Source organism: Leptopilina heterotoma, unplaced genomic scaffold (assembly GCF_015476425.1).
Source record: "Leptopilina heterotoma isolate Lh14 unplaced genomic scaffold, ASM1547642v1 Lhet_245, whole genome shotgun sequence".
NCBI classification, from domain to species: Eukaryota; Metazoa; Arthropoda; class Insecta; order Hymenoptera; family Figitidae; genus Leptopilina; species Leptopilina heterotoma.
Genome location: NW_025110961.1, coordinates 1,185,154 through 1,199,921, shown reverse-complemented (window position 1 = coordinate 1,199,921; position 14,768 = coordinate 1,185,154). Strand labels below are relative to the sequence as shown.

Sequence of the window (14,768 nt, the reverse complement as noted above, 5' to 3'; positions counted from 1 at the left end):
TTAAAAATGTTGACTTTGAATTCAGTTCCACAGTTAAATATAATAGAGAGAGCAAAGTTTTAAAAAAAAATTTCAGTCTGATAAAACCAGATAATTCGAAAAATATAATGTGTAGAATAATTTCAACATCAGACAACTTTGTAAAGTGTACGGTAAAGAATTAATGACTGAAGTACATGTGAGATTTAATAAAGTTATGTTAAATTATTATAAGCTATTAATTAACATTTTTGTATTCTTTTTAATAATTTATAAATATTAAATATAATTGAATTAAAACAGACATTTTCTTATTTAAGATATGAGCCCAGTCAAAAAACATTAAAAAACAAAAGAACCTAAAATTTAAACTTGATGTATAACGCGAAAACAGCGCAGCGGCAGCGAACACCAAAAAAACGGATTACTCGGCGACAAAAATAATTTAATATTGTTATTTCTAGTAGCGGGCTATTTTCTTTCTCAATGGTTTCTTACTCGAAAATGTATGCAGAATACGATAGTATTTTTTAATTTTACGTATAGCGTGAAGAAGACTGTTTTTAGGGTTCCGTACACCTACAGTGTATCGGCAGAACCCTATTGGTGAGACTCTTGTGTCCGTAGCCAAATCTTGCCCCCCCCCTAGCGGCTAAACTATTTGACCTAGAGAGCTCAAATTTGGTACAGATACGTATTTTCACACGTAGATTACAGGAAAAATATAGAGAATGTGATTAAAGGTGATGGCCATAGCGTTGTCAAGGAAATAACAAGATTTTTGGCCAAGAATGCATAAAAAGTGACCATTCCCCCCCCTCAACTTTTAAACTATTCAACATGGAGGGCTAAAATTTGGCATACTGGTGTATTTTAATGCGAATATTACAGGAAAAATATAGAGAACTAGCTGTGTAATAAGTAGCGGGCTATTTTTTTTAAATCAAATAGGCGTTTTTTTAATTTTTTTTATTATTATTTTTTTTGGAAAATTTTTTTTTTCTAATTTCTACATTATTTAATCTGATTAACTAAAAATGGGTTAATTAGTTTATTTTTACAGTCTGATCACAAAAAATATATTTAAAAATCTAAAAAAAAATTAAATTTTTTTTATCAGACTTTTTAAAAATTTTTTACAAAAATTTAAAAATATAATTAAAAAAAATTGGACAAATGCGAGTTGCACTCGCACTGCAATGGCAGGTTCCGTACACAAATATTAAAACAATACTTGCAACATTTATCGGTAATTGGTAGAATTAAAATAAACAATTAATAAAATATATTAAAATCATTTGATAAAAAAAATAAGTAAAAAAAAATTAAAGTGTTGTATATCTAATATTGTAAACAATAATAAGTAGAGGAACTAATTTTGAAAATTTTGTTCCTTTACTTATTATTGTTTACAATATTAGATATACAACACTTTAATTTTTTTTACTTATTTTTTTTATCAAATGATTTTAATATATTTTTTTAATTGTTTATTTTAATTCTACCAATTACCGATAAATGTTACAAGTATAGTTTTAATATTTTTGTACGGAACCCGCCATTGCAGTGCGAGTGCAACTCGCACTTGTCCAATTTTTTTATTATAATATTATAAATAAATAATTTAAAAAACAATAAAAAATTTTTTAAAGAAAATATATTTTTAAATTCTACGCTTCAAGACAAAAAAACGCCTATTTGATTTTTAAAATCGGTTAAAAAGAACTCAAGAAAAAAATATTTTTATTTAATATTGTTAAAAACTTTAATTGTTAATAACTATAACAAAAAATTTTTTTTTGCTTTAAATTTTTTATGACATTATTTTCATTACATAAAAATGAGAATAAAAGATATTTCTTAATGGATATCAAATACTAAAACCTATATGAGTTAAATATAAATATATATTAAACTAAAACCAATAATGTAATAAATAGAGTCAAATAAGTAACGTGATAAATATGTGGTCAGTGTATAAATAATAGTGAAATTATTGTTACTAAGTATATGTATAAGAATGTCGTCTAAACCAAGTACGACATCGTATCGACTTGAATATGAAACTGAATTTGCGTGGGTTAAAGAACATCCTAAATTCAAAACAAAAACAATAATTATGTGTATGGTGTAAAAAAGATTTAGATTTATCGTCAATGGGAAAATCTGCACTGAAAAGTCACCAATTGAAATCGAAGACACACATTTCACTAACAGTAGCACCAGTTAATATAATAGGTATTTTTCTTTACCTCTAATATTTTTTCAATTAAAATGTGTTCAATAATATATTTTTATAAAAAATTGGCAGATCAATATTTTTACAGATAAAGAGGTTACTATTGTTAACAATAACAATACTTCTCAAAATGCAAACTCACAGACACTGTCTTCAGCGAATTGTTTAAAAGCACCGACCACTGCTATGCAAAAATATTTACTGAATGATAAAGTCACTAAAGCGGAGATATTATGTTGTCTTCAAAATATTATGAATCACTCATCATTTCAAAGTGCTGCTAGTTCTGCCTCTATGTTTTCTATTATGTTTACGGATAGCATAATTGCTTCTAAATTTAAAATGCAACGCACAAAACTTGACTACTATTGTACACGGTATAGCTCCATATATCACGCAGTGTCTGTAAAATTTAATCAATTCATGTGACCGAATAGTAGATGGATTTCATGAATGTCTTAATAAAATTGCTCAACGCCAACAAATGGACGTAAACGTATGGTTTTAAAACGAAGAAAAACAGGAAGTTTCTTGCAAGTATGTTTTGTTAGTTTTTTAGGTCATACAAAAGCTGTTGATTTGCTTAACGGGCTCGAAGAAGCTTTAACTTTAGAAAATGTAAAAAAAAATAATTTAACTTTCCATGGACGGTCCAAATGTGAATTTAAAACTTCATTTTGATTTATTGGAACTAATCAAAGAACTTGAAGACAGGAAGCTTTTGAAGTTGGGTCCTTGTGGATTACACACAGTTTCTGGATCTTTAAAAACTGGCATCAAGAAGGCTAACTGGACGGTAGTAAAATTTTTGCGTTCTGCCCATAATCGTTTTAAAAATGTACCTGCACTTACGACCGCCTATATTAATTACGCAAAATATAGTGTTTCCGAGCAAATTCTGCGACACTCGATGGATCGAAAATGCCTCCGTTGCTGAAAGAGCTGAGAGTATTTTGCCTCTGTTGACTGACTATGTGAAGTGTGCGACAAAAGAGAAAAAGGCTTCAAAAACGGAGAGTTTTGAAATTGTTTCAGAAGCCTTAACCTTCCTACGGTTTGACCCGAGTTAACTCGGGGTAAATTGACTGTACCAAAACGGTTAACCCCGAGTATATACTCGGGGTAACTAAATATTTTATAACTCGTCAATAATACATCGGAATTACATGATCCAAAGTGGAAATTGAAGCTAATGCTCTAATCTTTTTAAAAATATTTGTTAGCAATGATAAAAAAAATTTTCATCAAAGTTACATAACTTTAAATGTTAATTAAACAAACAAGTTTTTTAGTAAGTAGATAATGTGCAGTATGGTGGCCCAAAAATTCACTGTATAAAAATTTTTCGTGGAGAAAAGCAAGAAACCCCCGCAATTTGTTCCAATGCCAAAAAAAATTGATACGTATTTTTTTATTTTAAAAAATATTAATATAAACACGTGCCACCGAGCATTTAAAATTTCCCATGTAAAATTTGATTTTAATTTTTTTCAAAAAATAGCCGACATTTTGTTAAATTTAAAAATTTTTCAATTAAACCTGTGGGATTTCGAAGAACATTTAATCCGGAATCAAGGACAAAAAGAATCATTACATTATATGCAGATTCAAGAAAGATACAATAATTTTAATATTTTTTACCGTCATTTTTTTGTAATCAGACTTCGGAGTTTTAAAAATTTAAATGCGCCTAACTTCGTTAAATAATTTTTTTTGCAAAACGGAAAAATACGTGTCGTCTAAAATTGTGTGAAAATAATATATTTTCATAAAAAACGATAATTTGACTTACACACATATAGCCTGTCTGAATTGAAATGGAATCAACCTTTACTTACTTTTTTCAGATCGAATTTAAAATCTATTAAATTTTATAAATAAATTTATTTATAGTTGTAGTTCTTTAGGCATAATTAAATTATTTACTAATTTCTTACATTCTAAAATGATTGTTTTAAAATTGAAATAATGTGACTAAGTTACTTTTAAACAAAAAGTGGATACTTAAAACCATAAAAACGCAGATATGCTGATTTTTTTAAAAAAACGTAACATAGAACATTAAGCTCAAACTTGTACAAAGAAAAACGGACATTTACACGGAAAAAGTATCGGCACGTCAGATGTACAGGTTGTGTCAAATTTTCTTTTACATTTATTTTGCACGCTATCTGTGCCAGTTTGGCGTATCTGATGTGCATTACGTACGTCTGATATCTCGAAATGGCACCTCAGACATGCAAAATGAAATGTACTGTTGTTGACACGGTCCTTGGCGCATCTAATGTCCCGTAATTTTTTCCGTGTAGGACTAAATCGGTTGTTATAATATACTTTTTAATTTTCTTTTCGCTGTGATTTTTTAATAAATATTAAATAATTGAATTTCTCAACCATATTTATTTTGGATCCATACTGAAAAGAATTCAGTTTTTCAATTCAACTTTTATAATTAATTAGTATTAACTCAACGAAAAACTAAATTTTCTGAAATAAGGAGTCTAAATTTAGTATATAGAATGTACAAATTCTATGTACAATGTTTACATACCTAAAATCCTTCTCATAGGTTGCTATAGGTGCAAAAGGATAAGTAGGTGTCCTTCCAATAACACCTCCTCTAGGATTACATGTCGCCATGTCGCAATCAAATTCTGAAGATAGTGATGACAGTTGGTGTTTCTGCGCATCAACTCCTCCCTCAAAATAACTCTCGTGAATCGAGGAACAAGAAGAAAAGTTTGTAAATATTGAAGGTGAAGTAGGTGCTGTTCCATTTAAAATGGTAGTATCTGGGAGAGACCTTATCTATAATTTCATTTTTTTGTTAGTAACTATCTTAATAGTATAATGAAATAAATTAATTATGGGGATAGACAAATTAATATTATAACAGGTACAATACTTAATGTCATTCAAATTCTGAAAATTTGATAATATCTATAACGTTCATTGATTTTTCAGGAATAACATCGGTCATATATGGGTGATTCTCCGCGTAGCGCACGATTTGGTTTATGAAATTTAAAAAAAAAATTTATCGTTATGATTATTATTAATATATTTTTTTGAAGATAAAGGCTCCAGAAAGAAAAATCCATAGCGGGCCGGAAAAATTGTTTATAATTTTTGTTGTCAACATAAGTATAGTAATTAACAAATTCACTGTTTGGACAGATTCTGTCAAAAAAAATTTTCCGGTAATTTAAACAATATTATAGCGTAAATCTCATTTAAAAATTATTATTTCGGTAATTTATGGAAATGTATGGTAATTTATAGAAATTTATGAAAATTTTCGCCATAATTCATAAAAATATGTAAAGTTTAAATTATTATTAAAAACTTTCGCGGTAATTTATGGAAATTTATATACATTTATATATTTATTAAATTATATATTTATATATTTATATATTATATTATAATTATATTATTATAAAAGTCTCCTCAATACTTTATTAATAATGTTTTGAGGAGGAAGGAGACATTAGAATGCATTTTAATGCATTTTTATACCTCCTTCCTCCTCAATACATTATTAATAATGTATTGAGTAGGAACGAGGCATAAGAATGCATTCCTTCATTATTAATAATGTATTGAGGAGGAAGGAGGCATAAGAATGCATTAGAATGCATTCCTCCATTATCAATAATGTATTGAGGAGGAAAGAGACATAAGAATGCATTAAATGCATTTAATGTTTTGTGCATTTATTTTTTATTTATATCAAGTAAAAGTAAACGTATCCTTTTTCAACCTCTGAACGGCGGAGTGGGGCTACTCGGAGGAGCGTGATTCTCGCCGCCATAACTCAATTCAGCCGTTCCAATTTGCAAAAATGGTAATAACTTCGTTAATTATATGCCAATTTTAATCTTTCTTTTTTTAATTTGATGTATTTTTTTACGCTGAATCCAAAAATGATTTTATATTTTTTCAAAATACAATATTTTTAATAATAAACTAAAAAAATTTTTAACAACTTTTAATTATAATCAAATTCCATAATTATTAACAAAGTTATTAAACAATTAAAAAAGTGCTATTTTTAATGGTTTAGATTCATTTGCAACTAAACAAATTAACCGTTTTTAACTTACGACCAGTCATTCGAAATATATTTCCAAGCTCTGTAACTTTCAATCACAACTTTTTCCCCTAAAATTTAACCGCAAGCAACAGTCATCGAAAAACCACGTTTTTCGAATTTTAACGATTGTTTACACCATTTTTCGCAACTGGAAATCGAGAGCAAACTATGGGGCTTTTATATAGGGCCGTCAAACTACAAGAAACTACTTAGACTTTTCAGGTTGCACTTTTTGCACTCACCGACTGGCCTATTTTTACGAAACTGAGTTTTGTAAAATGTAAGGAATGTTTCAAAATAAAGTACAGAACTTTCGTAGTATATACTGAATATTTTTAAAGTTTATACTAAAATATTCCTTACATTTTACTAAACTCAGTTTCGTATAAGAAGCTGTATCCGCTACTCCGTAACAGTTTCGTAAAATCTGCTAAATTAATTTTTTCCGTGCAGAAATATTAAAAATTAGAAATATTTTTTTTATTTTGAAGATGGAAATGATTTTTAATAACAGTGCGAATTTTTCAGTTTTTAATTTGTTTAATTCTATAAAATTAAACTTAAAATGAAACTTACTTTTTGAAAATATAAGATGTAAGATTTTATTGTACAGCAACATAATTTTGCTGAAAGAACTGATTTTTTGATAAAAATGCGAATTTTTCGGCTTTAATTCCAACAAAATTTTGTTGCCCAACCAATGAAAGCCAATTCTTATAGGATTTTGTCCGTAGAATCCGAATTTGACCTTGAAAATATTGGATTGGCTCTATTTTTCAAGCAATTTACGTTCCAATACGCAAATTACGCATTTTTGGCATATTTTGAATGAATGTAAAACCAAATATCGAAACAGTAAATCTGTCCGCATAGGACCAAATTACAGCTTAAATACTGCTCTTTAATATCCAAAAACAAAAAATTTAATTTATATACGCTTTAACCTTTAATGTCCAATGGAACATACGCTGTTTCATAAACGTATTGAAAATAACATTACTTTTCACCAGGTAAGACAAATTAAGTAAAAATTAGTCTCTCCGGGGGTATTTGTAGTCGCTGCTTAGAAATCTGTATTCAGATTTTAATATTCAAAATGGCGCATTCAATATGGAGAATTTTTTTTTAATTGTCATTTTTATCATAAAGGTGTAAACTATTTTTAAAAATTAGTCCGAAATTTTTAATTTTTATATTTCGTAGCAGATTTATATGTAGTATTTAAGCTTTAATTTGGTCCTATGCGGACAAATTTACTGTTTCGGTATTTGGTTTTACATTTATTCAAAAAATGCCAAAAATGCGTATTTTGCGTATTGAAACGTAAGTTGCTTGAAAACTAGAGCCAATCCAATATTTTCAAGGTCAAATTTGGATTCTACGGACAAAATCCTATAAGAATCAGCAATAACATTTTAGGCAACATGCAATTGATGAAATTTTGTCGGCCTGTGTTATGATTAAGTCTACAGATTCTCATACAATTTATACCTACTTCATATAGACCAATCGATTCGTCTTGATGCAAAGATAAGATTTTACCATATATTAATTTCAATTTTCGACTTAAAAAAATGTTTTTGAAAAAAAATTGCTTTGAAAAATGTCAACAAAAAATTTTTTCCGATGTTTTTTCAAAATCCACCAATCAATTTCGAGATAATATAATAATAAATATACTTAGCAATTTTTAACAAAATTCATTGAAACCTCTTTAAGTTATCGTGTTTATATAAAACAGAATCCGCACACTAACACACACATACATACATCTGGACATTTGTTCAGATTATATAACACATTCTTATATAACACTTATTTTATAAGATTATATAACACTTATATAACACATTCCCATATAAAGGAAAATTTGTTTAAAGCTTTTTTAAAAATTCTATAAATTAAACGACTACAAAGCTTCCTCCACCAGGAAGCAAACATTTCATTGACAAATATAAGTATTGCATTCAAATATAATTTAAGTTAATAAATTATTATTAATATTATTACTTATTAATAATATGAATATTATTTATATTAGAAAAAATAATTATAAATAATTATTTGAGAAAATAATCTACATGCAAAAACTGTATTGGACCTAACCTCACTTATTTTTATGAGAAAACCTAAAGTATTTATTCTAAATTCAACTTTTCTCGATTCTAATTTCTTTCTTTGAAATATTCATAAATTCTCTTTTTTTTAAATATTCTAGATTCATTAAAATATCTTAAAGATGGAATAAAGATGTAGCAAAAGTGCAATATTGGTAGAGAAGTGTAACCAAAAATGTTTTAGCTTTTGAATGCAATCTGAGAGATGTTATCAAAAACCAATTTTTCAAATTTGAATATTTAAATAATTTTAAAATAATTTTCACATTATCATTTCTTACCCTATTAGACACGAAAAATAAAATTTTAATATTTTGCAACGATAAAATGAAAGCATTTAATAATTTACTTTAAATTAAATAAATATGAAGTCAACACTTATGTAAAATTTATACATCTTGGCGTAATTACTTTTATAAATTAGCGGACAGTTTTTAAATATGTAACCAATCTTATGATATCCAGAAAATTGAATATTTGCATTAGTTCTAGTATTAAATATTAAAAATTTCATTTTCTAGTATAATGATATTAAAAACTTACAATCTGATAATTGCTTGTCGAAATAGACTCTTCACTGCTCGAAAGAGGAGTAAGATTAATACTACCCCTTTGGCTTAAAATATTTGGTTTTGGAAAGCAGGAGAACATCATGTTTTAATTAAAACCATTTTCAATTTAATAACCTGAAACAAATATGAAACGGAAAAATTCAAAATTAAAAGCATCAGTTTACATACGTAGGTACCTGGTTTACCTTGATATATGTGACTGTCCGCGACAAAAGGGACCTTAGCTCCATGTAAATACATGGGAGCTAAGGTCCCTTTTGTCGCGGACAGTCACATATGTATATCTAGATCATAAAGAACCAACTAAAAAAAGTAGAATCAATTGCTCTTCCTCAAAACTACATTTACTTAAAATCCATTTGATTATACTTGGGATAAAACACCCTTTAGCCTGCATAATTTGTTTATAACAATTTTATGAACAAATTGGTAAATCTTTATTAATTTGTTTAAACAATTGAAAATTAAAAACAAAAAAATAAGGTAAATGTCCCAATTTGTGAATTACTTAAATTTCTACTACACTTAGAAAAGAAAAGGTATTACTACACGTAGAAAAGGTATTTACATTTATAGGATATAAAAATTTCATTGTTAATAAACAGTTTTTACTTCTCGTTCACAAATAGAAGCATATGCAATTTGCGTGTGCCGATTTGTATTTTTCATGTGTACGCTAGAATACACTCACCTTTACATGTAACAGCTGTTGAAAAGGTAAATTAGTATCAAATCTCATAAATACTCACTTTAATTTATAAACATTTAGTTTTTTGCTATGTTAAACTTTAAAGTGTTAACCGGTCAAATGACAAATGATACACGTTGGTGAAATGTTTCTCTTGATTGCTTGCAAATGGCAAAGGCTATAATTATTCATTTTTTTATTGTATTATTAAACCATTTATTAGCAAAAGTTACCGTTTTTTATTTTAAAAAATACTTTATACAATAGGAATTAATTACTTGTACCACTATATTCAATTGATTTATATTTAAATTTGCACATATTTCCGTTAATGTTCACAAATCGATACACGTTCACAAATTGGTACATTTACCTTATATATATCTGTTTTCAATTTGCCTATGAATCCAATTGTTACTTTTTTAATACATTGGTTGGTTTCTACATGGTACTTATTAGGTTAATGGGTTAATAATTAAATTTATTTATAATTATTAAAATTAATTAAAGTAATAAATTAAATTAATAGATTAATTAATTATTTTATTTAAGTTTTACTGTAAGTTTTGAAGCTGATAATAAATAATTTGACAATAACTATAAAGTATTAACTAGGAAATATTTTACTCTAATTACGTTTATTATTATTTTTCTTATAATTCTCTTAAACTTTTTTATATATTTCTAATAAGTTGAAGCCAGGTTACTAAGAAAAATATAAGATTGTAACAATAAAAGTAAAGAGAACAATAACACAGGTCAACAAAAAAAGACTTACTTTTTTTTATAAGATATCGGAATGGTTTCCGATGTATTTTTGGACGCTGAACACGATCCAGAATTCCAAAATTGCCCATCACATCAGGATTTTGAGAAAAGTGGGGGTAAAGACCCCAAAAACGCTTTTTTGAGGATTTTCAACATTTTTTTCTCTTTAACCTGACGTGCTAGAGACTTCCACAAAGTCTTAAATTAAAGCTTGTAATGTGCACTATAAGACCCATATCCAGAAAATAAAAAAAATTAAGATTTCTTTCAAAAAATGGGGTTTAAAACACTAAAAAAATGTGTGTTTTTGGATTGCTTTAATAGACTTCTTGCAATTGCTTGGATTCGATTGAAAATGGTTACTTAGGGGTTTTGGGGTCACTGATTACGAATCCGATATTAGTTTTCAAAAATTTAAAATGGCGAATTCGTAATCAGCGACCCCAAAAACCCTGGAGTAACAAACTTTCAAGCGAATCCAAGCAATTCTTAATTTTTACATCTGCCATCTTGGTTTCGCCATTTTAAATTTTTGAAAACTAATTTCGGATTCGTAATCAACGACTCCAAAAACCCCGAGTAACAATTTTCAATCGAATCCAAGCAATTGCATGAAGTCTATGAATGCAATCCAAAAACACACCTTTTTGGTGTCTTCAACTCCATTTTTTGAAAAAGCTTTTAATTTTTTTTTATTTTATGGATATGGGTCTTGTAGTGCACATTACAAGCTTTAATTTAAGACCTTGTGGAAGTTTCTAGCACGTCAGGTTAAAGAGAAAAAAAATGTTGAAAATCCTCAAAAAAGCGTTTTTGGGGTCTTTACCCCCACTTTTCTCAAAATCCTGACGTGATGGGCAATTTTGGAATTCGGGATCGTGTTCAGCGTCCAAAAATACATCGGAAACCATTCCGATATCTCATAAAAAAAGTAAGTCTTTTTTTGTTGACCTGTGTAATTAATTAAAATAAACAATACATTATTTACAGTAAGCTGATATGATATTATATTTCAAAACCAATAGAAAATAAGTCGAAGAAATCGGTACTTATTTAAAATTAAAATAGAGCAGAAATATAGGTACACAATTTAAAGAATGATTTCAGTTATTAACTCACACCTGTTTTAAATATAAACTTCTTTAAAATTCAACTACAATTTGTACACGGTCAATTCAAACTCACGACTGATACCTTGTGTTCGATAAAGATGTAAAGTTCTTATCTGGTTTTGATAACGTGTTGACGCAGTGTTAATGGTAGGTTAAAATGAATCATTACCTTCTGAAAAGCAAGAAAGTAAGATTACATTCATTTCTTTAGTCACTCTTCAATATCTACTTATAAGGTAAAGAACAAAATGCGGAATCACAATATCAAATATCTAGTCGCAGTAACTATTTTCGCTTGTAAATAGTAAACTGCATCATTACAAATTAAAATGTACCCAAACAGCATAATTATGCTCAATATTCTGTAAATGTTGCATAGTAAAATTTCCAACAATGCCCAGTTATTAATATTACATTTAATATGCCCTGTGAGAACATTGCTTGGAAATATTGCCTCGAAATATTAAAAAGTATTATATTATATTTATTATAATATTAGGGACATATTTCTCACACGCTAACGCTCGCTTGTTTATAATTAATTCATTTCATTTAGATTGTCATTTTCATCATCAACAAAAGTTGAAGTCGCAAATTGCGATTCTGTCATTAAAAACAATTTTTTCTTAAACTTTGGAATGTATTACACAAATAAAATTCATAGTGATCACGAAATTAGAGTTATATATGCCGTACAATAGACAGAAATCGTAAATTTTTTTTCGAATTTTCCATAAAATAATGATTAATTTGTTAGAAACAAGTATTATTTCGTTACTCGTTCAATTATGTAACTCCAAACAAACATAAATTCCACTATAAGGTCACGTTTGATAAAATAACTGGGTCCCACAGTGGGCAAGGATCGACAATTTTACGAATGGCAGGTATGCTACTTATTGTTTTTGGAGTCGCTGGCTACAAATCTAAAGTCAAATTTTAAAAATTAAAAATGACGGATCCAATATGGCTTAAATAGAATTTTGTATATCAATCAATTTGAATAAAACATAGGTATTTAGGGGTTTTTTAGGTCGCTGATTACAAATCTTACTGAATTTAAAAATTCAAAATGGCAGATCCAATTTGGCGTACATAAAAATGTTAAGGGGGAAATTATTAAACGAGATAATATTTTTTGCTTACATCATTTTTAACCCGAAAACATATAAGAAGGTCAAAAATATTCAATTTTAATTTTTGAAGAGGTTAGAATTTTTTTTCTTTTCACCTAGAGCAATATTATCGCAAATCCATGCGAGAAGTTGTTTAAAATTGTAAAATATGCATTGAAAAAAAATTGACGTTGAAAAATATTAAAAACTGTAAGAGATGTTTTTTTATCAGCGCATCAAATTACGTAAGTATACACAGTTTGGAAAAAAATTAAAGGTTTAAGGTTTTCAAAATTTCGGCAAAACTTAAGGGGTTATACATGTTAGGATCAAAAGCCGAAAACGGCCAATGGACGAAAAAATAAGCCAAACCTAGTGTTGTTCTAAGCAGTTTTGACAAAACTAGTTGTGGCAGATTTACATCGACCATTGGCCGTTTTAAATTGCCAAAACTAGAATTGGCATTCCGTCATTTGACAAAACCAGATGTGGCATCGACAAAAATGACAAAAGCCGTTGAATCTGAAAATGTGTTTATATACTGAGCAGGTCATCTCTTTCTCTCTCTAATTTAATGACAATAATTTAATTATTATTTTTAATAATTGAAATGCCGTAAACAGGGGCTATTAGGAACCAAATTCTGTTTTCGGGTGGAGTTGATGCTATCGGCGCCGTTTATCGATAAATTGTGTTACTTGCTTTTGAAAAATTGTTGCTGCGGTAACTGGCAACACTTTTCAATGCAATAATTGTGATTATTAATTATTTTGTGAACAATAGTAGCTTGTAAGTGACTTAATGTGTTTTAGTGAAGTTTCAAACGTGGAAAACATTTGATTGCTAAGGTATGTTGTTTCATTTTTAACTTCTCAAAGTGATTGTTTTTTATTAATAGGATGTCTTATTGTAAACTTTATTGAGTTCACTAAGTAATAAATATATTTATTTTGTATTTACAGTAAGATTTTAGAAACAAAAAATAAAATTCACAAATGGCGGGTATATAAGGAACACAATTATTTCTTCCGTATTGTTATAGTGTGTTGTCAGAACGTTAGTTTTTCGTAATTTCTTTTGTTTTTTATCACCTAATTTGGTTTTTAGTGTTCAAAGATGATTGGAAATTGTAAAAGAGTGTTGGTACCGACAAGTCACAAAAAACGACCAGTGATTCCATCATCGACCTCAACTGATGATACAGCAACGTTTAAAACACACATTCGCTCTTTTAGTTTTGTTTTTACATTTGTTTTATATTCTGTGTTTACTTTCGAGCAATAAAAATAACTTCTTTAACTTTAAATACGTTTTCCAACGGTTTTTACCGCCTTGATCCTAATAGCCCCATTTTGTAATTTCGAAAAAATGCGTCTTTTTCGTCTTTTTTGCTTAAAATTACAGCTTTGATCAAGACAATTATTTAACCCTTCAATGTGCTCGCCAAGATCAAGAAAAGAAACAAAAAATTAAGGCAATATTTGAATACACAAAAAAGTTGCAAGACTTTAAAGTTAAAATCTGTTCCTAATAGCTTAATATTACAAGTGATAATGAGAACGGATATTTTTTCCAAAATTCATCAGATTCGTTTTAAATGTAAAATATTTGTCAAAAATGTAATCACACTCATTTTTTATAAAAAATCTCATTTATTATTATTATTATTAATTAATTTCATATATTTCTATTAGGGGCCGTCCATAAACCACGTGGACAATTTTTCACCAATTTTTGACCCCCCCCACCCCCCGTTGTGGACAGTCGTGGACATTTGTCAAACCCCCTCCCCTCTATACAATTGTCCACGTGGATATTGCAAATTAAAAAATAAGTTTTTTTTACTCCTGTATGTTAAAAAATAAAAAAGATTATTTTTGAACATATTTCAAAGCAAGAATGTCAGTAAAGTAAGGGAAATGTCAGGAAAAAATTTTGTCGGGGAAATTAAGAAAATTGTGACTTTTTTCGACTCATTTAAAATAATTGCGACAAAATACCACAATTTTTAGTTAAAAAAAAGTACAAGTTATTTTGATTTTTATAATGTGAAAAATAACTATAATCAGGGTGGCCGCTGGA

General features: G+C 28.1%; 1 protein-coding gene across 5 annotated transcripts in view; it reads right to left on the bottom strand.

Annotated features, from left to right (window-relative positions):
- The window catches only part of LOC122503117 (ATP-dependent DNA helicase PIF1-like), a 72,471-nt gene extending 60,819 nt beyond the window's left edge, over positions 1-11,652 (bottom strand). For all 5 annotated transcript variants that reach the window (XM_043613547.1, XM_043613548.1, XM_043613549.1 and 2 more), the window contains exons 1-3: positions 11,581-11,652; positions 8,975-9,117; positions 4,770-5,026 (exon numbers count right to left, since the gene is read on the bottom strand). Coding sequence is in view for 2 of the 5 variants with exons in the window: in XM_043613553.1 (XP_043469488.1) it covers positions 4,770-5,026; positions 8,975-9,085 (368 nt within the window). In the remaining 3 variants the exon portion in view is untranslated. The remainder of the gene's footprint in view (positions 1-4,769; positions 5,027-8,974; positions 9,118-11,580) is intronic.
- Positions 11,653-14,768: the final 3,116 nt, after the last annotated feature.